The following is a 22,962-nucleotide window of genomic DNA, read 5'->3' on the forward strand; positions in this document are numbered from 1 at the left end:
ATATATATATATATATGCATCCTCAATCAGCATACTATTTTTTAGTTTTACTTTTCTGAGCTTTGTAAAATTGAAATCATACCGATATAGTCTTCTGCAGCTTGCCTTTTTCTCTTTCTTTTTACTCAACATTGTCTCTAAAATTCATTCACGTCATCCCATGAGGCTGAATTTCATTCATTTTTTGCTGTTAAATACAGTTCTCCATTCTTAATATTCCACAGTCATCTGTTATCTATTGATGGTATAGCCAGACCTCCATATATTCAGGTTTTACATCCATGGATTCAACCAACTGGAAAAACAAATAAATAAATAAATAAAAACAACATGACAAAAAATAATACAAATAAAAAACTAATACAGCATAACAATTATTTACACAGCATTCACATTGTATTAGGTATTATAAATAATCTAGAGATGTTTTAAAGTGTACAGGAGAATGTGCCTAGGTTATATGCAAATACTACAGTTTTTTATACCAAGGACAACTTAAGCATCTGCAGATTTTGGTATCCGCGGGGACCCTAGAACCAATCCTCCAAGGACACCAAGGGACGACTATATTTGTGCTATTTCTAGTAAATACCACTGTAATGAATATTCTTGTACTATTCTTGAGTAGATGTGCAGGGATTTTTCAAGTGTGGATATACTTAGGAGAGGAATTGTTGCTCACAGGACCAGATTCAGGTTGTTTTCTAGAAGACTTATGCTCCTTTATGCTGCCACTTCTCCCGTGCCCACTCCCAGTCCCTCCAGCACTCAGTCATGTCACAGGCTGCAGGTGTAAAACAGGATCTCATGGTGGTCTCTTTTGCCTTTTCTTGATTACTAATGTGGTCAAGCATCTTATCCTTTTTTTTTTTCCCTCTGCCATTGGTGTCCTTCTGTAAAAAGCCTATGCATCACTTTGCCATTCTTTTGAATCTTTTTCTTACTGATTTATAGGAGTTACTTGCATGTTACAGATACAAATCCTTGTTGAGTGCTTTGTCAGTTTATAAGTGTGAAAGAATCTTTTCCAAGATTCAGTCTTTCACTTTTTAAGGCTGTCTAGTGAGCAGAAATTCCTAAGTTTTTTTTTTTTTCCTTTTTGTCTTTTTTTACTGACCGGTAATGGGATCGCAACCCTCGGTGTTGTGCCCGCCCCGCGCTCAGCCAGTGAGCAGGAACCGGTCTCCACATGGGATCTGACCCCTCGGCGGGAGCGCCGCCGCGCTCCCAAGCAGCGCACTCTCCAGTGCGCCACCGGCCAGCCCGGAAATTCCTAATTTAAATGTAGTCAGATGCATCAATTTTGTCTTTAGTGGCAAGAAACTCTTTTTGCATCTTGAATTTTTCTGTCCCTAGGGCATGAGGATATTTTCCAAAAGTGTCCTCCAAAAGTTTTAATATTTTGCCTTTCACATTTGAGTCTTAATCCATTTGGGATTAATTTTGGTCTATGGTGTGACTAGGAATGAATTCCATCTTCTTTCCATAGAAATAAACTTTTGTCCCAGCAGTGTTTATTAAATACTCTACCTTTTTCATAAGAATCTGCAAAGGACCACCTTCTACCTTCTTCAGGAACATCGTGGCTACTTTTGGGTTTATTCTTCTGTACAGTTTTAGAATCAGCTTTTAAAATCATGAAATAACCTTGTGTTGGATGTGTACATCAGTTTGGAGAGAATCATTGTCTTTATAATAGTCTGCTTATCCTTGAGTATGATCTATTTCTCCATTTATTTAGGCCATTTAATGTTTTATCATTTTGATCCGTAAAGATCTCTTGCATTTTTTGTTAGATTTAATTCTAGGTACCTTGTATGTTTCCTTTTTTTTTTGGTGGCTGTCTGGTATAGGGATCCGAACCCTTAACCTTGGTGTTACAACACTGCACTCTAATCAACTGAGCTAACTGACCAGCCCCCTCTACCTTGTGTTTTTCTGAATATTAGGTCTTTTACTTTTTGCAGTGTATTGAAATAGAATTGAATTTTTAATATCAATGTTGTCTAGCACCTTGTTAAATGTTTTTTTCTCTCTTGGTGAGAGAGGCTTGGCCAGTCGGCAGTCATGAGGTCTGGGTCACATAGGTTTTGTTTTTGTCCTGGGCTTTTACTCCACCAGCTTGCTCCTCTGCAGCAGTGTAGGCTGGAAGCTCGTCTTGCTCAAAGTTCACCGTTCAATGCATTATTTGCTGTGGCTTTTTTATAGATAATCTCTTTCAGAAGATTATCTTAAGAAGTTCTCTTCTATTCCGAGTTTGCTAAGAGCTTTTATAATGAATAGTTGTTGGATTTTATTGTATGCTTATTTTTATTGTGAAGATGATCATAGTTGATGTAGTGAGTAACATTTATAGATGTTCTATACAGATGTTGCGTTTTTCTTTTTAAAACACTACTTGTTGGGCTGGCCCCATGGTTCACTCAGGAGAGTGCAGCACCGGTAGCGCCGAGGCCACAGGTTCGGATCCTATATAGGGATGGCTGGTGCACTCACTGGCTGAGCATGGTGCAGACAACACTGAGCCAAGGGTAGCGATCCCCTTACCAGTCAAAAAAAAAAAAAATACAACTTGTTTTGGTCCATTATCTTTTATATGGACTGCAAGAGTAAGCTCGCTGATAATTTGTCTGGCATTTTTGTGGCTACGTTCATGACCAAGACTCATTTTTCTATCCTTTTTACACTGTCTTTGTGTAGTTTGTGAGACACGGTTTCATACCTACCTTGTGGAATGAGCTCAGGATTGCTCCTTCACTTTGTATTCTCTTGAAGATGTTTGTTTAAAAGTGAACGATCAATTAGTTGAAAGTTTACTAACACTACCTCTGAAATGATCTTTATGGAAAGATCTTAAAGTATCAGTTCAATTTAGTTTTCGATCGTATGGTTATTTTGCTTTTTATTTTTTTCGTCAATTTTGGAAAGTTTCATTTTTCTAGAAATGTGTCTATTTTATGTAGATTTTCAAACTTATTGATCTAAAGTCGTTCATTGTATTTTTTTTGTTTTTAAAATCTCTGCCATATCTCTGAAGTTAGGTGACCTTTTCAAATCCTAATGTTCTTATCGTGTGCCTTTTCTCTTATTTTCTTTTTCTTTTGTTTGATATAAAAATATTTTCCTTTATTAAAGGTTTTCACATCTCACATATTTAATTGGAAACATTTATGTATTGTTGTGTAAATAATCTAGTAAACAAAATTTTATCTTTTAGATCATACTTTTTTTTCTTTAAAACCTGTGCATATTCCTGTGATGCTTGCAAAAACTAGATCTTGATTTAGATTTGACTCATCAGTAGATCCCAGGGGAGAATTTCTCTGTAGGATCCAGATTCAAGTTCAACATCAGCTTCCTATAGTTCTCTAGTTATATTTTTATCCAACTCCTGCTACACAGAGGCTGGGAAGTCTGAAGTCCAGGGAACACTTAGGGTAAGGACCTTCTTTGGTGGTGGCTTTAGTGATGCAGGGTCTCACATGGTGAGAATGGCAGAGCAGGAAGAGAGCCTTTTCTCTTATTTTCTAAATCACTCTTATCAAAAGTTTGTTTTATTGGTTTTTTCAGAGAACTAGTTTTTTTAATTATGTTGGTGTATCTGAATGTATGGAATGAATATTTTTCATTTCACTTATAAATTTATTATTTCCTTTTATTTGTTTTCTCTGGATTTGTTCTAGTGTTGTTTTTCTAATTTCTTGAAGATAACTCTAACTTATTAATTTCTGTCCTTATTATTGTCAAATATAAGCATTTAATGCTATCAGTTTTCCTCTAGAACAGTAAGCAGAATCTTGCAAGTTTTTATATGTAGTTTTAAAAATGACCTTTCCCTTCTAATTGTTTTTAACTGGTTGCTATGATTTCTTCTTTGGCCTATAGAGATTTAGAAATGTAATATTTTTAAAACTATAACTTTGTATCGTAGGAGATTTTGGACACATGCAGCAGTGAAGCGGGTGGTAGGTGGTGCTCTCCTGTCCTCACCAGGGCTTCAGCGATGTCAGCTCTTCTGGGGTCATCTTTACCCCCCGACGCCCCTGCCGCAAGGAGATTTTGGACACATGCAGCAGTGAAGCGGGTGGTAGGTGGTGCTCTCCTGTCCTCACCGGGGCTTCAGCGATGTCAGCTCTTCTGGGGTCATCTTTACCCCCCGACGCCCCTGCCGCGCTCCCCCTCCTCAACTGCCGCAGTGGTTTTGAATCAAATCCCAGTCATTATATCGTTTTATCTGTCCCTCTTTAAGAGACAGGGACTTTTTGTTTTAAACATACATACAATGCAAGTTTTATATTTAGAAAAGATGAACGATTCTTTAATATTATCAAACATTCACCCAGTATTTATATGCTCCTGATGGTGTTTTAAACAAATTTTTTTTTAGTTTGTTGTTTGATTCAGGGTCTAAGTAGTGTTTATACTTGATGATTGGTACATGTGATAAAGTCACCTGTTAATCTTCTCTGACCTTTTTATTTTTCTGCCCTTGCAATTTATCTGTCGAAGTTATCAGGTAGTTTGTCCTACAGGGTTTTCTTTCCTGTGTTCTGAATACGGCTTTGTTTCATCCCTGTTGCCTCATTTAAAACATTCCTTTGTTGCCTGTGTTTCCTGTAAATTGGTAGCTTGATCAGATTCAAGTTTGGTTATTTTTGGCAAGACTTGATAGATGCAGCAGGAGAGAGTGCGTGGGTGAGTGGGAGTGTGTGTGTCGTAAGCAGCCACGTTTCTTCCTTCTCCTCAGCACTCTTCCCACCAGCCTGCGCGGCTCCCGTGCACCACTCTGGGAGTTACATGCTCCGTGTCTGGCCATTCACTCGTGGCCTCCACCGCCAGCCAGCATCGCGGGCCACTTCAGTGCCAAGCTCCCCTTCCCCACTCGCGTCTCGCTGTTGCCCATGTTTCCATCGTCCTTTAGCTTGACGCCACACGCTAGGTAATGTCGTTGCTCTTCTGGCCGTTTGTTCACGCGGTGTGTGTTAGGTGCCCTCGTGTCCCCCGCTCCCTTTGCTGGCCTCTGTGCTCTTGCTCCTTACCCTTGGGCAGTTCTTAAACTTTCTTGCTCTCAGTCTGGTAGACATCCATAGGTAGTCTGCAGTTTTCTTGAAAGATTGCTTCTCTGGGTATGTAATTCTAGGCTGACATTCGTTTCCTCTTAGCACACAGAGATGTTCCACGTTCTCTGGCTTCTGTCACCATATCTCCTCTGTAGGATGATCTTGCTTGTAATTCAGAGTCTTCTGAACTTTGTCTTTGGTGGTCTGCAGTTTCACTTCAAAACCGTCTTGATTTCATTTTGTGTTTTTACACTTGCTGTGCTTTCTGTGTCTGCACATGCATGTCTTCCACCAGATCTGGAAGATTCTCGGCCACTGTGTTCAAACACTGTGTCCAGAGTTTTGACAGTGAGCCCAGGCTCCCATTCAGAGCACACACTCTGGACCGACTCTCTGGACGGAACCACAGGCTCGGTCACCACTCCCTCGCTATGCGGGTGTGAAGGCCAGGCAGGAGGGATTGCTGACTGCAGCAGGGCAGCGCTAAAGGGTCAGAGGTGGCCCGGGAGATGGGTGGGGAGTCTCTGCAGTCAGCTTGGGAGGACCTGGGATGGGCGGCCAAGGAGGAAGCAGTGACTGCATGTGACTGTGTGACCCAGGCAGCAGAGGGAGACATGGAGACCCTACAAAGCTTTGGGCCTCCAAAAGTAGAGGAAAGGGGTGAAGGAGGTCGCTGTGATGGCTCAGGCCTGCCCAATGGGGGGATCCAGAGGACAGACTTCAGGCACAGTCCATCCTGGAGGGTTGAACACAGAGTTGGAGGCTAAACATCTCCTAGTTCTCAGTTACTGAAAGATGGGAAGTGGCAGTTTCTCCCACTGTAGGCCTGGAAGCCTTGGTCCACCCCAGGTCCTTCCTGAGCACACATCAAGGGTGCAGACCCTCCTCTTCCCCAACAGCAGCAGTTCGTAGATCAGCGAGGGGTTTGGCAGCAGATTGTGGAAGTTGGTGTCACTGGGCGGAGGCGAGGAACCCTCGGAACATTTCCCTCTATACCAGGCTCGTCATAACCTGCCTGTGCTGGGTACCTTCTGCTGTTCTAGGCATTCTGCCCAAGGCCTTCCCTCCGTGTTCCAGAACCTTCTGCAATACAGACACCTCCCCTTGGAGCCTGGTGCATCCAGGCTTCTTTTTCTAATTAAGGCCAGACTGAGTCACAGCTGCCTGACCCATGTGGGCTGTGGTCAAGGCATATGGACCTGCATGGTCAGCATTGTGGTCCTCAGTCCATCTGTAGTCACTGAGCATGTGGAGTCAGGGACACTGACACAGGCCAGCAGGTACTCAGCAGAATAGATTTCCCTTGTGTGTGTCCTAATGAGTTCACGGGCTCACAGAAGCAGCCGTGCTATATGCTTAGAAGTGATGACTCCTGATTTATGCAGGGATGTCAAGACTGTCTAGGTTCTGCTTCATTTTTCCAGTTCTCTTCCCTTCATCCTCCTGCACCACGAAGAGCTTTTTATTCCTGCACAAGAAGAGAGATCGATGCATCTGACCTAAACTCCTACCCAGGTGCTGCAGGATCAGCACTGAGGAGGTGAAAGTTCGTATTTGTTTCCCCCTCTGTGTTAGAAATAAATCAGCTCTCGTTTCTTTGGTGCCTTATGAAGCCAGAATTTGTCACCTGAGGTTGATAATTCCATTTTGGTTCCTGTCTGTCTGTGCCACGTCAACCCTCACCTGGGCTGTTATGCATACAGGAAGTTTTGCAGGTCGAGAAGGCCCCAGGCCAAGGCTGGGGGCAAGGCAGGTGGGCTGCAGTTGGGTCTTTCCCTCCTGCTTCGTGCTGAGGGACAGGGGCAGTGGGGATGGAGCAACTCTCGGAGGTGGCCTTGGCTAGGAGGTGGTTGCTCCATCCAGAGGTTTTGTTTGTGCTCCGGAGACTTGGAGGTGACTTGAGATTGGGTCTCGATGCTGAGGGGGTCATGCGTGTGTGGCCCCAGTGGGGTCCTCCAGGACTCACACTGGCTCTGACGAGGTCATGGCTAGTGGAGACCCCAGGTGGGCTGCCGACTTCTCTTTCCCGAATTTGTGCCTCTGTTCCAAGCAGTTACCACACCTGCCTTTTAAAGAAGACAGTCCTTGGACGTTCAGCCCCGTGTGTATGTTTGCAGAACCCAAGTCTGTCCAGTAAAAGGGATTCAGCTGAAAGCCCAAACAAAACTTTTACTGACCAGTGATCATAGAAGGGGGCACAGCTGGTCCTTTGGTTTCTTTTTTATATCCTGAAAATATAATTCCTTATTATAGTGTTTTGAACTCAGACTTCTTGGCTTCTGGTTAGAGTACAAAATGGAATTTTCAAAATCTGAGCATGATCAATGATGTTTTTGTGTAAATCTAAAGTTGATTTTACTAGAATAAGTTGATAATTTGATAATTATTCTAGCAAATAATACGGGAGAAGGAGAATTCTTCACAGGTCTGCATCAGGAGGGCTGCCCGCTCTCTGGGGCACTGGAGTCTGCGGGGCTGGAAATTGGTCCTGGCACTTGATGGACACAGCTTTTGGGCCTTCTTTCAGGGGAGCTTGTGCCTCGCTGCACCGTGCCGTGGGGTTGCTGGAAGGCTGTGTGCCGAGAGGACCACACACTCCTTCTTGGTGCTGCCCTGCATGAACAAGAGCAGGGCTTGGTGTCTGGATGGGCTGCTGGATGTCGCAGCTTGGAGCTGGCTGGTGACTGGTGTTCGCAGGCTCAGTTGGGTGTGGCGTGCCCTTGCCTTGCTCTTGGCCATGCTCTTGGCCTTCAGTGTGCTCCTCCAACTGGAAATGGTGGACGTGAAGCCCTACGCCCATCTTGGACTCACTCCCAGGCATCCCAACCACCAGGCCTTATCTTGCTATCTTGCCTGTTAATCACCCTGGGTGTTGAAAAGCATCTTTTGGGCCCACTTTTTGGGAAACAAGTATCAGGCATGCATGAGGCCAGATGGGTACAGCCCCACTGAGGGGACCACGCAGCTACCTCTCCTGGACGTGGATTCCCCATGCTGCATGCCCCCATGATGGGTGGCTCTGGGTCCCAGAGTGTGTCCTGGTCCTGTGGTGAAGACTAGACCTCACACCCAGTACCAGCCGCGTGCCAGCTCTCATGTTTGCTTGCAGTGCCCTTCAGGAAGTAGCATCCTGTTATTACCCCTATTGCCAGAGCCCAGGGCACCTTCTCCAGGGTCACCTGGACTGACACCCAGCCCAGGTCCGTGCTCTGACCAGGGCCCCAGTTCACCTGTCTCTGTGTGCTTTCTTTGTCTTTTCCTCGTGTCTTAATTCCACCCTGTGGAACTTTGCAGAGACCAGGTCACTTACCTGCATTCCTGTGAGATGATATAAAAGCAGCTCCTGGATGTAGGTGCCTCTCTTTAGACTTGGAAGTAATTGTCTGATGTCTGGGATTGGAGACTGCAGAACTCACTGCCACAAATAGTCCCCATCTCAGGCTGATGTCTTGTGCGCTGGTTGTCAGGGATGTGAATGGGGAGAGAGTGTGCACAGCGAGCCCTTTCTGCAGCCCCACCCCTCGCTCCCCTCTGGATGTCCTCTGGTCCAGGAGACATTCCGGAACAGCCCAGCAGGGACGCCTGCAGGAGTGCTCAGGTCCCAGAGGACCCTCCCCAGCACAGGGCTTACCCTCTCCGGGGGCAGGTGCTTGGCTCCATGCTGCACATTCCTGCCTTATTATGCATGTGGTCTACTTAGACTTTTCTGCCAGGAAGAAAACATTTTGAAAATTTGTAGTTTGGGGAGGTGGCACAAGTTGGATAGAGGTAAAAGCTGACTTAGGTTAAAAAAAAAAAAAAAAGACCATGGAGTAAAACACACACCTGGCGTTAATTGTAGCTTTGTATTATTAGCAGCGGAAATCATATTTCAGGGATTTTCCGTTGTTTCCATCTCTGTGCTTGGCGGGCTGGGCTGGCAGCACTTCCCTTTTTGCGTCTGTGTTCCTGCTGCTGCTGCTGCTGCTGCTACTGCTGCTGCTGGGTGGTGGCATCAGGCCTGGCCCTGCCTTTGGGGCTGTTGTCTCAGCCTTGAGCAACCTTATGGGACAGATCCTGGGTTGCTACCTCTGCCCCAGGGTCTTTTCAGGAAAAAGAGATTATTCACGAAGAGCCTTGGACGGCAGGGCTTTCCAGCAACAGTAATTACAGGGGAGGCCCAGTCTTTGGTCAAATCCCTAGCCACAGGGAGGGGGCCAGGGGGTCAGACAGGACCACTGGTGGTGGGACATGCTCTCTAGTGTTTACACAAAGCATCCCTAGCGTGCTCTGAGAGAAGTAGAATGTAATGGTTTGGAAGAACATCAACACTGGAGTGAGGGTTCTTAGACTTCGGGGGTGCCTGTATCCCCACAGCACTCCTGAGGCCCACATGGGCCCACCCTGCCACAGTATAGGGCCTGGGCCCTGCAGTGTTCCTCAGTGCTGGCGTTGCCACCCCAGGGTGACCAGCAAGCCCCGGCTCTCCCTCCTGCGCCCCCTTCTGCCCCAGGGTTTCCCACAGGACCATCCTCCTCCCACTGCCGATGAAGCCCAGGATGCTGGCATTCCTGGTCCGGGTTTGCTGTTGATAAGCAAGTTACTTAAACTTGTCCTTCAGCATCCCCACCTGTCAAATGCATTGACACTGTGATCTGTTAATACCCAGTGGAGTGGTTATGTATACTAAATGAGTTTAAATATATATGGTCATAGGCTAGAGTCAGCCCACGGGCCTATGCAGATGACAGGGTGAAGAAGGCACGGGAGGAGGAGGTTTGCCCACCTTGGACATCCTCCCCTACCTCTAGCTTGGAGCACACACCCTCCTCTAGCATATTTCTCACTGATTTTGAGAGTGTCAGCTCCTTTCTTGTCTAGAAGGCAGAAGCTTAGGGCAATTAATCCAAGACTTAAAAGTATGTGCTCCGGTGGCTGTTTTGATTCTAGAACTGTGCACAGAAAACACAATTCAAATGGTTACATTTAATATAATCTGCATGTGACTCATCTCTCTCCTGCCTAATACCAGATTAAATATAACCTTCTCATATATGCATCTGTGAGTACCTTCGTATGTTTGTGTTCATTTACTTTGATTTCAATTTAAAACAAAACAGCCTCTTCTTACACAGTAATATTTTTTATTTTTATTTTTCAAGCATAATTTAACTTATAGTGCAGTGTTAACATATAAGCTGGTTTCTTTGGCATTGCGTATCTACATCTGATGAGGCAAAGAGAGATGACGTGCAAATGTGCACCTCCATGTGAAGCTGAGGTGCACCGCATGTGCGGTGTACACTCCCAACCGAGCATTTTTATTTTTTTTTTATTTTTTATTTATTTATTTTTTTTTGTGCGGTGTACACTCCCAACCGAGCATTTTTAAATCTTTACATTAAAAAGCACTTGTGACTTCTCTACCTCATCTCTCCTTTACACATACACATATGATGTTAAATAGAATAATTGTCATTCAGTTAAGAACACCTTTGGATATGATGATATTGCATATAAATCAGTATTTTGAAGGGAACTTGATTATTACTGTTCAATCCCTTTGAATGATAGTTTTAATAAGTCATGTACTCCGAAATTCCAAGGCAGGATGGCAGATTGAATACACTCCTCTAATTCCACTCACTCCAGAAATTCACAAAACTCCAGTGAAGATATACATAAGTCCCAGCCCAGTAACGATGCTCACCCTGTCACTCAGACTTTGGTCTCTGACTGCTGTCTCCCACTGAAGGGACCCACACCAGGTCAGGAAGTGTGGCCGAGGAAGGCCCGGAACATCCTGTATAGCAGAACAGAAGCTGCTGGCAGAGGCCACTAGCAGGGTTTAAGAAGGACTGAGGCTTCCAGTGGTCAGGGACGGGGCGCTGAGCATTTGCTCAGACAGGAGCTGCAGTGGACTTGGTCCGCCGGGATATTGAAGAGGCAGAGCTCTCCTGATTGCTCATACTGGGAGGGTGCTGGGGAACCAACTCGTTTGTTCCCCAACACTGGCAAAGAATGGAAGAGTGCCAAGCATTCGCCCTGCCTTTCTCGTAAGCACTGTTGGTGAGAGCCGCAGGTTACTTGGTTTTGGATCCTTTCTCATTGTAGAGATAGTCCAGCTAACAAATGGGAGGAGGTAATGGACCTAGAAGAGCTGTTTTAATAGCCCCAGTGAAAGAATCTAGACAGTGAATCTGACTGCTAATGTCACCAAAAAAAAAAAAAAAGCCGTCCAGGTAGCAGGAGCTCATTTTAGGTCTTTTTGGGAAATCAGAGCTGTCTCTGACCAGGCCTCCGGATCAGACTCCCAGTTTATAGAAAAATAGGGGACAGGGAGCCTTGCTAATAATGTACACCTCAAGGTATTGTCAGCAGAATATAGATGGTGGCAGACCACACAGGACAGATGGTCCAGCTGATACATTGGGGGGATGGCACAGGAGCAAGGGATTTAAAAGACTTTATCAGCTAATTGCAATGTATGGACCTTATTTGGATCTTGATTTGGACAAAGTATTAAAAACATTATGAGACCATCTGAAAAAATGGGAATACTTTCTGGCTGTTTGGTAACATTACGGAATTGTTCATTTATCTGGTATGTTGATGGTATTTGATGATATTTTTTAAAGAGATGGTTTGGAGGTGTGTGCGTCCAGAGCGTTTATGGATGCAGTGCCGTGATGGCTGCGGTCTGCTCCAGCGTAATCTAGAAGCAGGGACGTGGGTGTGTGTGTAGAGGCCGTGAGACCAGCCTGAGCTGCTAACTGTTGGAACTGGGAGTCCACTTTACTATTTCTCTGCTTTTGTGTATTTTTGAAATTTCCCAAACAAGACAAAAATATATAAGCCAGAGAAAGGTCCTGATCCCACAGATGTGGGAGGATGGAGGAGGGGAGCACTGGCAGCAGTGTGGAAGCTGGAAAGCAGGTGAGTAAGTCACAGCTGATTTGGCAGACCAGAAAACGCCACATCCTGAGCCAGCCATGGGGACAACTGAAAAGCCACCGGATTGACACCGCACATCCTCAGAGCAGCCCCCTTTCCTCAGGGAGTGATGTTCAAGACAAGTGGGCCCAGCAGGAGCGTGGTGAGCCTCTCCCATGTGCTGCCGATAGACTGTTTGTTCTCTGGATACTGTGATTCAGAGGACCTCTGCCTGGGGACACAAGCAGGTTGAGGGTGCGGGTGCCAAGTGCAGAGACCCTCATGAGCACTCTGAAGGTTCAGCCTTCACCCCTAGGCCTGAGACAGGAAGGCGTCTCCCTGGGGAAATAAGGCCAGCATAAGAGGAAGCTTCTGTGGGTGCGAAGCCCACTGGTTTCCTGACCAATGCCAGCCCCACTTACCCTGCAGTGACACTCAAGGCAGAGAGTCCCACTCTGCCGACAGCTTCCAGGCAGGGTTCTGTGCCTCTACTCTTACTCCAGGACACGTAGCCAGGCACCTGAGGAATGGCTGTGACACTGCAATTGACAGCCAACAAGCAGAACTTGGGGGAGACAGAGACTCTTAAGGAAAAGTTCTAGTAAGCTATTGCTGCTATCATCAGAGATTAGAGGAGATACTCTGCCCAGGAAATAAGAACAGGATGGCATAAAAAAGAATACTCAGGGGCCACTGTCCTCTGAATATAGCTATTTGATTTGTCAATTAAAAAAATAGCAGAAGTTATGAAAAACTTGATGAAAAGCTTAGAATATACTTTTAACAAATTCTCACATAAATTTGAGCATAAGATAAATAAAAGGAAACTAAGAGAGAATGGAAAAGAAACTTAGAGGATTATCCCAGGAGAAGATGAAACCTGCCAGAAGGAAAAAACAGAAAAAAAGGAAATCATCAATGAGATAATTCAAGGAAATGTTCCACGACTGGAGGACGTGAGCTGCCGTGTTGAAAGGACCAACTGAGTGCCCCAACAGCAGGTGGAAAAGATCTTCATCACACCATATACCTTTGAAATTTCAGGACACTGGGGACAAGGAGAAGATCTTACAGACACCCAAAGAGAAAAATCAAGTCACTCACAAAGGACCCAGAATCAGAACGGCTTCACATTTCAGTGCCCGTGTCGGGAGCGGGAGGGCAACGGAGCTGTGCCTTTACGGCTCTGAAGCTCAAGTTCTGAACGCAGCAAAGCAGCCATGCGCCAGGGGACGCAGAAGTTACCTCGGGCCTGCTTTTCCAGACACAGTTGACGGAGCTGTGCCTTTACGGCTCTGAAGCTCAAGTTCTGAACGCAGCAAAGCAGCCATGCGCTAGGGGACGCAGAAGTTACCTCGGGCCTGCTTTTCCAGACACAGTTCGAGCCTGAGTTCCTGCAGGCTGAGAGAATAACCCGAGGTGAGTGGGATAAAGGAAGTGGAGGGCTGGGCTAGGACGGAGACAGCAGGAACCAGGCAGCTGTGCAGGAGGCTGGGGGACCGCCTGGCCGGCGTGGAGCAGCGCAGCTCTGAGGCAGGCGTGTGCAGGGTGGCCTCACCAAGCTCCCAGCTGCTGCCGTCTTAACCCAGGACACAGTGCCGGGGTGAGCCTGCCCCGGACCCTGCTCTCTACCTGCCCTGTCTAGACCACATGGTCTCTGCTCTCCTCACCTTGCCCTGCTGCCTGGATCCCTGGCAACACTCATTTCCCCAGAGGGGTCTCTGTGTGCCCCCTGGGAACTGGAGTTGTGGGCTTCATGGAGGCAGAAGTGGGAGTGCAGGGCTCTCTACCTGCCCTGTCTAGACCACATGGTCTCTGCTCTCCTCACCTTGCCCTGCTGCCTGTATCCCTGGCAACACTCATTTCCCCAGAGGGGTCTCTGTGTGCCCCCTGGGAACTGGAGTTGTGGGCTTCATGGAGGCAGAAGTGGGAGTGCAGGGCTGCCCGCTCCCCGGGCCACTTCTGGGCATCCAGCTCTGGCCCTCGTGACTGCCCCACCAGATGCTGCAGTCGGGGTGGCCCTTGTCTCCTGGGGTCACTCATGACTTCTCCCCAGAAGGAACTCTCGTCAGCTGTCCCAGAAGCTGAAGCCAGACTTAGACCCGAGACTGCCCTGCCCTGGGAACCTCCGCTGCCCTCCATTCTATTGTGTTTGTGCTTGTGTCCCTCAGTCTTGCAGAACTAAGGAGTGCATCTTTAGGGCTACGTGTGTAGAACCATGAAGAAAGGCAAGAGGAAGCTCAGCAGAGGCAGGTGTCATTCACCTGGGGGCGGGAGGTGCCCAAGGTTAGTGGGGGACCAGAGAGCAGCGTCCTGGGTCTCCGCTGAGCCGTGGATGCCCCGGTGCTCCTTACATTGCTGTTCTTGAACTAACATGTATGTTTTTCAGCACGGATGATGGGTTTCACAGTAAAAGGTGGAAAGATTTCGATGCGTTAAGCATTTCCAGTGCGCTCCCTCCTCCTCTTTCCCCCACCCCCACACGCAGGCAAAATGTCAGTGTCAGAGGAAGTCATGGTTACATAGTTGAAATATCTATTATTTTTCCCTCAGTTTGAATGAGTCATTCTTTAGCTGAAGAGACCCTAAACTTTGGCCGTGTCTTCTGCTGAATAGTGCTGCTCTTTATTCCGCTTCTATGCGATGGCATGAGATGGTGTCATGAAAAGAGTACCCAATTCGTGTAATGGAAAATTAGCATCCTTTATGATCATTTACTTAAAAAAAAGCAAGAGAAAGAGACCAACAGATTTTTCCATTTGCGACTGAGGCCCGTTCACAGCGCAGACCCGCCATTCCTCACTGGCTCTGAATGTCGTCTTTGTGCCTCTACTGACGTCATGACTCTGATTGTGTTAATATGTTTCTCAAGGCACAACCTATAAAAGCAATTCTCTGCTCCACTGTAGAATGCTCATGAGAATACAGGCTCTTTTTGTTTGGATGCCGCATTCTTCAAGTAAAGAAGGTTTTATTGTTTTCTTCAGGGCGCTCTGGGTCAAAAGCACTAGCAGCTTCTGTTGGGAACTCGTGGCATTTCAAATGGTTTTTGATACAGAAATAGTACAGGTCATGTTTGACGCACCCGCCAGCGCTGTGAATGAATGAACAGGGATTGTGGGATCCTCTCCACAGCTGGCACATGGGCAGGGTCTGGGGACAGCTTGGGCCTTGACCCCCGCCCACCTGGCTTCCCCTTGTTGTCGTTGGGAATGGGGAGGCAGCCCTTCTCAGGAGCCCTTGGGCGGGTCTCCTCACCTGTAAGAGTCGGATGCTTGTTTCATGTCCAACTGTAAATGCGGCATTGTTTTTAGAGGTGCCCCGATGGCAGCGAAGGTTATGGGATGTCACTTATAGGTGATTTTCTCTTGGCTTTCTTTAGCAGAGAGTTACATTTTGTGTGGCACCTCAGGAAGATAAATCAAGGCAGTGCTTCCATCTCTCCTAACACTCAGTAAGCATGGAAGAAACACTTTCTTGAGAGCAATGAAGTCGTTCTGCTGAAGACAGAGCTGTGAACCCAGCTCACCCAGCTCCACCCACTGGTGCCTTTCTCTGCAGCGCAGTGTCCCACCGGCGCCTTCCCCATCTGGGGCACAGCATCCCACCTGTTCCTTCCCTGTCTGGGGTGCAGTACAGGGGAATGCAGGCTCCCCGTGGGTGGATGTTTGTCTGGGTCCTCCTCCCATCTCAGCAGGCTCTTCCACTGGAGCCCTGGCTCCTTGCTGTCCGTGTGGGAAGATAAACGGGAGAGCCGCATTGCTTGTCAGCACTACCAGTGGCAGGCACACACCAACTACGCATAGCCGCTCACTCCCTTCCTCTGGGGAGATCATCTGGGTGTGCAGGATGCTGGCTGGGCCGCTCACTGTGCAGGGTCATGTGTGGCAGGATTCAAGAGAAGACCTGGACAGAGCTGTGACCATTCAAATTGATGGCACACACACACAGAAGTTCAGATGTGTGCCCCTGGGTGCAGGAAGCATCGACCCTGCTCATGCACAAGGGAAGCAGCCAGAGGCAGGTCCCAAGCAGTGCATGTCATGTATGACCATGCTGAGTCTCTTTTGGTCCAGTTTACAGAGAGGGATGCCTTTTTAAGGTGAATGTTGGCGTCATTTGGATGCTTTGGACCAAAGCTGAATTTGTTTCCTTATACGATGCTCTGTGATTGCAGACTCAGAAGAATCTGAGAAAAGTTTGGATAACAAAGATTAACCTTGGCTGCTGCACCATCCCCACACATTACTGAGAAGAAGCCGACTCAGCGGCCCCATCCTGACTGGCCGCCAGAGCTACTGCTTCCCCACCCACCCTGCACAGCCCTCAGTGTGGCTGAGGCCTGCCCCCCTCCATGCTGTCACCCCCTGCTGCTTCCTGCAGTGGTGCTCCAGGGTTGACAGATGCAGGGTAGCTCTCTGAGCTGGGCACCCGAGTTCCTCCTCAACCTCCGCGTCCCCATGACCTTCCATCTACACCTGGATCTTTGGATCCTTGCTCAGGTGGCCACTTCTGGCTCAGTGAGGTGCAACCTCTGTGGACCCTACCCCAGGGCCTGCCATCAGCTCTGCCGCTCAGCCAGGCCCCCTGCAGGCTGCACGGGGACTTGCCTGCAAAGCACATGGCACAGAGCTGGAGCCATACATATTCCATCAGTAAGCGAATGCATGCGTGGAAGTGTTGAGCCCATCCTGTTTTTGAAGTTAATAAAAGGGATCCCATAAAGGTAGTTTTATGTTCAGTTTTTAAAGAGATTAAGTACTAGACATTTTTGATGGTACCCCTTCCCTCCAATCTGAAAAATTAGAATGGGGACATGACATGCTAAAACCAGCAGCGGGTCCATCTTCCTGTACCTAGCATGACCTTGTTACTGTGTGAGGTCTTAGGTCATGTTGGCACATCTTACAAGCAATGGTTGCACCTGACCTCTGCCTGCCATCAGGACAAATGAGGTGATACATGAGAAGTAATACCACTTACAAAAGGTAACACAGGACAATTATTCCATTAATTCTCTGTGCTTATTTATTTAACCTAAAATATCACTGCTTAACCAGACAAGAAGAGCATGAGAGAGGCATCATAAGGCAGTCTAACCTATGAATATGGACTCCAGCATTCTAAATAAAAGGATAACAAACTAAGTTCATCAATGAATGTATATGTGTATACCTGAAAAAACAAAGTTAGGTTTATCCCTAGAAAGCAGAGATAGACTCACATGGTGGTATATTAAGTAACTAAGCACATTAATAGATCAAATGAGAATAACTTTCTGATCACATCAGTGGATCCAGAAAAGGGAACTGGTAAAGCCTGACAGTCATCCACAATAACATGTGTATATATTTACGAAAGCATTTAGCACTGTCATAGGTGTGAAAGCAGGCTACTATGATCCTCACCTCCTTGAGAAGGAAACACACGAACTGAGTCTCCTTTAAGAGGTCAAGCCCCTTTTTCTTTTCTCTAAATTTGTGGACTTAGTGTTCCTCCCTGTCCTCTATAGCATTTTGCTCTTTAAGAGAGTCTGAAGCAAATGTCAGAAAATAGTGTTTTATGACCTTGTTTATACAGCTTTTTAATTTTTCTATATTTGATAATAAAAATGATCGAAAAAAGGAAAGAAATGAAATGAGTGTAAGATCCAGGAGTTGGGGAAGATCACTGCTCCCAGTCTTGCTCATCGAACGCATAACCAAGCAGGGCCATTGCCCAATGCACCGCATGCCAGATATGGACACTGGCCTCTGCAGCAGAGAAAAAGGTTTGTGTGCAAGGCTGCCAAGCAAGACAGGAGCAATAAATCTCAAATTCGCCTTCCTGACTGCTGGAGAGGAGGGGTGTTTATGGAAGTGGTTAAGGGTGGTGTGAGGCATAGGGGATCATGGTTGGTGAAAGGGTTTGAGGAAGTTCTTCAGCTCTGCATGCTTCGTAGGTTGCATGTTCAAAAAATGCCAGCATTAGCATGATCTGGAGGTGGGGTTTTCAGCCCCTTCTGATGTCAGAAGGTCACGCATTGGACATTTGCACAGTCTCAGCAGAGAGGTCTGTGGACTCAACCAGTTTAGCCCTGTTTATGCTGGGCCAAGCTGACTCCAACAGTCCTGCAAAACACCTTAGTCACACAACACGAGACTTCTTAAAAGGAAGATAAGGAGAAACAGAGTGAGAGGTTAATTATGGAAATTTACTGGTAGAATGAGCAATTTAAACGGAATAAACTTTAACTGAAAAGTCATGGGTTACAAACACACAGTTAAGTTGTATAGATTCTTCTCACATAATATCAAATGAAAGGCTTTTAGTATGTCAAACCTAATACCCAATTGAAAAGTACACACATTTAAAAAGTTGGGCCTTGCCCTTCACAGATTTGGGGGAAGAAACAGAGGAGACACCGTCAGCTGGTATTTGTCCAGTGCTTGTTAGTGCTGTAAAAAAGGGAGATTCTGATTTTTTTTTTTTTTTAAAGCTAAGGTAGCCAGTGATGTTCTATGGAATATGAACCAATATTGAGAATTTTCCAGTAGCTTTCATGGAAGCTATTTCTGGGACAGTCTCTTTGCACTGTCCAATAAAGTGGCCCAACTTGGTTGCTGTGGTCCAGGACCCAGGTGTTCCTTGGGTTCAAGCCCCACCCAGTCCTAGGGGAGCCCCAGGTGGGACAGCAGAGCCAGGTTAGAGGCCAGAGGTGGGCTGCGGCCACCCGGGGATGGGGAGGATGGTGATTTCAGTTGGTGAACCCGAAAGCCCCTTTCTTCGGGCATCACTGCATCCTGGGCACAGTCCTGGACTCTGCCCACGTGAGCCATGCTCTGCAGGCATGATGACATTTTCATCAAGGACACGAAGTTCAGGGAGCTCAGGTGACCGTCCTAGTTCCCAGTGGCTGAGCAGCAGCCCCTGAGCTAGAACTGAGAGCTCCTGCCAGAGCCCAGCCCCCTCCACACTACTGCTTCCACCCCTGCCTTGTCAGGAGAAGGCCGAGTGCTGGGACCAGCAGTTTGGGGACTGAGGCCAGCTTGGGACCTGATGCCTGGACGCTGACCACAGAAAGCCTCTGTACCAAGGAGAAGTTGCCAGTTATGGGCCTTTTAACCAAATCTGTGGGCTTTGGGACTGTGGAGTGAAGTTTGCTAGGAGCTGAATTAAGGCCAGGGCTTGGTCATAGGCTACACCTTGTCTGGGGCTGGAAAACCTTGTTGGCTGGGGGTCAGGTCCCAGCACACAGTGGGCCATTCTCAGGGAGGCACTTGGACAAGATCAAGCACATGAGGTGCTGACGCAAGGGGTGAGGAGTGGTCCTCTCGGCAACCCTGGATTGTTGGTTTTGGGCTCCCCTCTGAGCCTTGAGCCCCTCCTGGAGGGCCAGGCCCCCACCTCCCTCCCGTGGCCCCAGGTCTGATTCGTGTTGGTCAGTGAAGAAATGAGACCAGAGCAGGTGCAGGAGAGCTTTCAGAAGGGGTGAGCCTGGAGGGCAGTGGCTGGCCCTGAGTGATCGCATCAGCAGAGCTGCGGGATTGACAAGTGCCATTGTCACACCCTTGGGCTATGTCATAGTGAGCGGCTGCATGCACTGACATACTTTTCAAAATACAAACTGTCCAGACGGAGGACGTGCCTCAGGTTATTTTATGATATTCATAACTTAAACTTAACCTTTTTTTCTGCATTATTTTTCTCACTTTAATTTGGTATTGACATGTGAGTATGAAGATTGATTTAACTTCTGTTCCTAATCAAAGTCATTCATAGCCTTTTTTCAGTAGTACGTTATTAGCACAAAGTAGAAAATCTGCTTCTTTGCAAAGTGCAGACACGGGCCCTGGTGAGCGTGCCGTGCCTAGTGCCCCAGCGTGTTCCCTGGCTGTGCCCGGTAAACATGTTTTCCGAGAGGACGTGCGCTTCGCCATGGAGACTGCTCTCAGGCTGGGCGCCTGTGTGGACCACTTCTGTGGCACACACTGTTCTTGCGGTTCGTGCACGCAACAACTCTTCAGTGGCTTCACTAAAAGAGAAAGGGGAGAAGAAAAGAGCAGACCGGGTTGCCATCTAAGTACTGCTCTTAGCCCTTTGTTCGGCTAACTAGAGCCTTTTTCTTTATTTTTCCTTTCATTTACTTTTAAAGATGATGTCAGAAGGGCTTTCAGGCCTGTAAAGGGTCCTTTGCAGAGTGGGGCCTCCCCTTTTGAAGGGCAGGGGTAGAGGGACGAGGGTTTGAACGAGTATGTATCCAAGTCTGACCTTCCACTGGGTTTTGTGTTTTTTGTACTTGAGGAGTGGAGCCCCCAGAGGCCTCTTAGTCCTGTATTCTGAGCCTGTTGGGCAAGAGGGGGAGAAGAGACATTGGAACATCACATGTCCTTCAGCACGCTGGCCCCCTTGATAGTTACCTGCAGACCGTCGAGAGGGAGAGCAGGGGCTTTGGGTCCAGGGATGGCAGTGACCGGCAGTGACCAGCTCTCTGTGCTGTGCTCTCCCCACAGTGGATGTGGCTGCGGCACTGCCTCTCCAAGTGGCCCCCTCGGCAGTACCCATGGACCTCCGCCTGGACCACCAATTCCCACTGCCTGTGGCGGAGCCCACCCTGCGGGAGCAGCAGCTACAGCAGGAGCTCCTGGCCCTCAAGCAGAAGCAGCAGATCCAGCGGCAGATCCTCATCGCTGAGTTCCAGAGGCAGCATGAGCAGCTTTCCCGGCAACACGAGGCCCAGCTGCATGAGCACATAAAGGTGGGTCACGAAGCTGCACCAGGGCCGGGGACCCGGAGCCCTGGAGCCCTGCATGACCCTTGTGATACCATCCCTCTGCTTCTCAGGATCGCCCTTGGTCCCCAGATGTGACATTAGGCTGTGTAGAAGAGCAGCCCTCAGTGTAACATTAATGCCACAGGACTGGGGCCTGCGTGTCCACCACAGGGCGTGCCTGAGTAGCTGTGGAGGATGCAGTGCACAGTGCCAAGCAGCACCGTGAAGTCCAGCTGTGGACGCATATTAAAGTAGTGAAAATGTTCACCACCTAGTTTCATCCACAAGTGTGTACATAAGTATAAAAATTATCAGCGGAAGAAGTACCAAAATATTAATGGTCATCTCTGGGTGGTCTACAAACCATTTTTATTTTTTTTTCTTCTTGGGACTTTTCTATCTTAGTTTCTCCCATTGATCTTGTATAATTGGAAAGAAATTTTTTTTTTTCTTACTTTAAATGGAGTAAGAAAAAACTAACCAAGGCCCTTTTTTTATGCTTACCCTCTACAAATATTTAATACCATCCCAGATTTTAAAATTAAATAAATTGGAAAGAAAAACCAATTAGGAATATGTAGCAAAGTTATATTCTACAGTTGGCAGGACAGTTATTATGTCTGTGATTATAATATGCACTCACTGTATTTACAACCATAAAGAGCGACACTGTCCAAAAGAAATATACATGGATATATTAAAATTATGTAGGTAATTTTAAATTTTGTGGTAGCAACATAAAGCAAAAAACCCTAAAAAATCAGTTATCTATTGCTGTGTAACAAAATTACCCCAACACTTAGCAGCTTAAAGCAGTAAACACATATCATCTCTCAGTTTCTGTGGATCAGAGGTCCAGGAGCAGCTTGGCTGGCGCTTCTGACTTGATCAGGGCTGTGTTTCATCTGGTATTTGTCCAGTGTTTGGACCAAGCCTGGAGGATCTGTGTCTGAGCTCACTCATGTGCTTCCAGCATGGCAGCTGGCGTCACCAGTGGACCATCTGAGAGAGAGCTTGACCAGGGTGGAAGCCACTGCGTCCTTTGTAGCCTCGTCTTGGACATGGCACCACCACTATCTCTGCCTCATTCTGTCGGCCACACAGACCCTACCCTAGTGTGTCAGAGGACAGACTTAGACAAGGGGACAAACTCCAGGACCAGGGACCGTTGGTAGCCATGAGAGCCTGGCTAACAAAAGAAAGAATTAAGTTTAATGTATGTTATTTAATCATACATTTCCTAAATGTTATTTCAACATGTAATCAATATAAAAGTTACCGATGGGCTACTTTGCATTCTTTTGTTATACTAAGTCTCGGACAGGAATGTATGTTATTTAATCATACATTTCCTAAATGTTATTTCAACATGTAATCAATATAAAAGCTACCGATGGGCTACTTTGCATTCTTTTGTTATACTAAGTCTCGGACAGGGCAGATGTAGAACATTAAAAGCCTGCGACCTTCTGTTACCTGGTGCTTGTGAGGAGCTCTGTCGCTGACGCCAGCATGGCCTGTGGGTAGTGGTCGCTCAGCCAAGGCTTGGCTTCCCGAGGCATCAGCCATGCCCGGGTGTTAGCCTGGTGCTGTGCACGGTGCCCCTGGTGCTGCATCCTCCTTCTGCCCTTGACTACAGGACCCCGATCGCCCTTCCTTGTATGTGTGAGACATGTTGTTCAGTGTATTTGACTGATGGTCACTGTAGAGAGAGGAGGATAAAGTGGTAGCAGTTCCATCTGCAGACTGAGAACAGGTTGGTGGGAGGCTGCCCGGGGCTTGTTCACTGGCCCAGCCAGCTGCCTCCCAGAGCCTGGCTGGCCCTTGAGAAAGGGCCCAGTGGCAGCTCCAAGCCCCCTTCCGTGGGCGCCAAGCCATCATGGGAGTGCGTGTGCTGTAGAGGTAAGCCCATGGGCCCTGTCCACGGTCTCCCCAGGCCAGCAAGGCCAGGGGCCTGGGGAGCTGTCTGGAGGCCTGGCCCATGGGTTCTGGTGGTTGCTTTTTCTTGTTGGTGTGGAGGGCTGTTGCTGCTGCTGCTTTCTGCCAAATCTCTGGCCTTGCAAGGTCAGTGCTTGTCGCCGGTCTCCCCAGGCCAGCAAGGCCAGGGGCCTGGGGAGCTGTCTGGAGGCCTGGCCCATGGGGTCTGGTGGTTGCTTTTTCTTGTTGGTGTGGAGGGCTGTTGCTGCTGCTGCTTTCTGCCAAATCTCTGGCCTTGCAAGGTCAGTGCTTGTCGCACCA

The 22,962-nt window shown here is 47.5% G+C and overlaps 1 protein-coding gene across 1 annotated transcript in view; it reads left to right on the forward strand.

Moving 5' to 3' along the window:
* HDAC4 (histone deacetylase 4) overlaps window positions 1-22,962 on the forward strand; it is a 340,220-nt gene that overhangs the window by 185,193 nt on the left and 132,065 nt on the right. The window contains exon 4 of the mRNA XM_008574155.1: window positions 20,465-20,709. Within this exon, the coding sequence (XP_008572377.1) occupies window positions 20,465-20,709 (245 nt within the window). The remainder of the gene's footprint in view (window positions 1-20,464; window positions 20,710-22,962) is intronic.

The sequence above is a fragment of the Galeopterus variegatus genome, unplaced genomic scaffold (assembly GCF_000696425.1).
Source record: "Galeopterus variegatus unplaced genomic scaffold, G_variegatus-3.0.2 Scaffold1002, whole genome shotgun sequence".
Classification (NCBI taxonomy): Eukaryota; Metazoa; Chordata; class Mammalia; order Dermoptera; family Cynocephalidae; genus Galeopterus; species Galeopterus variegatus.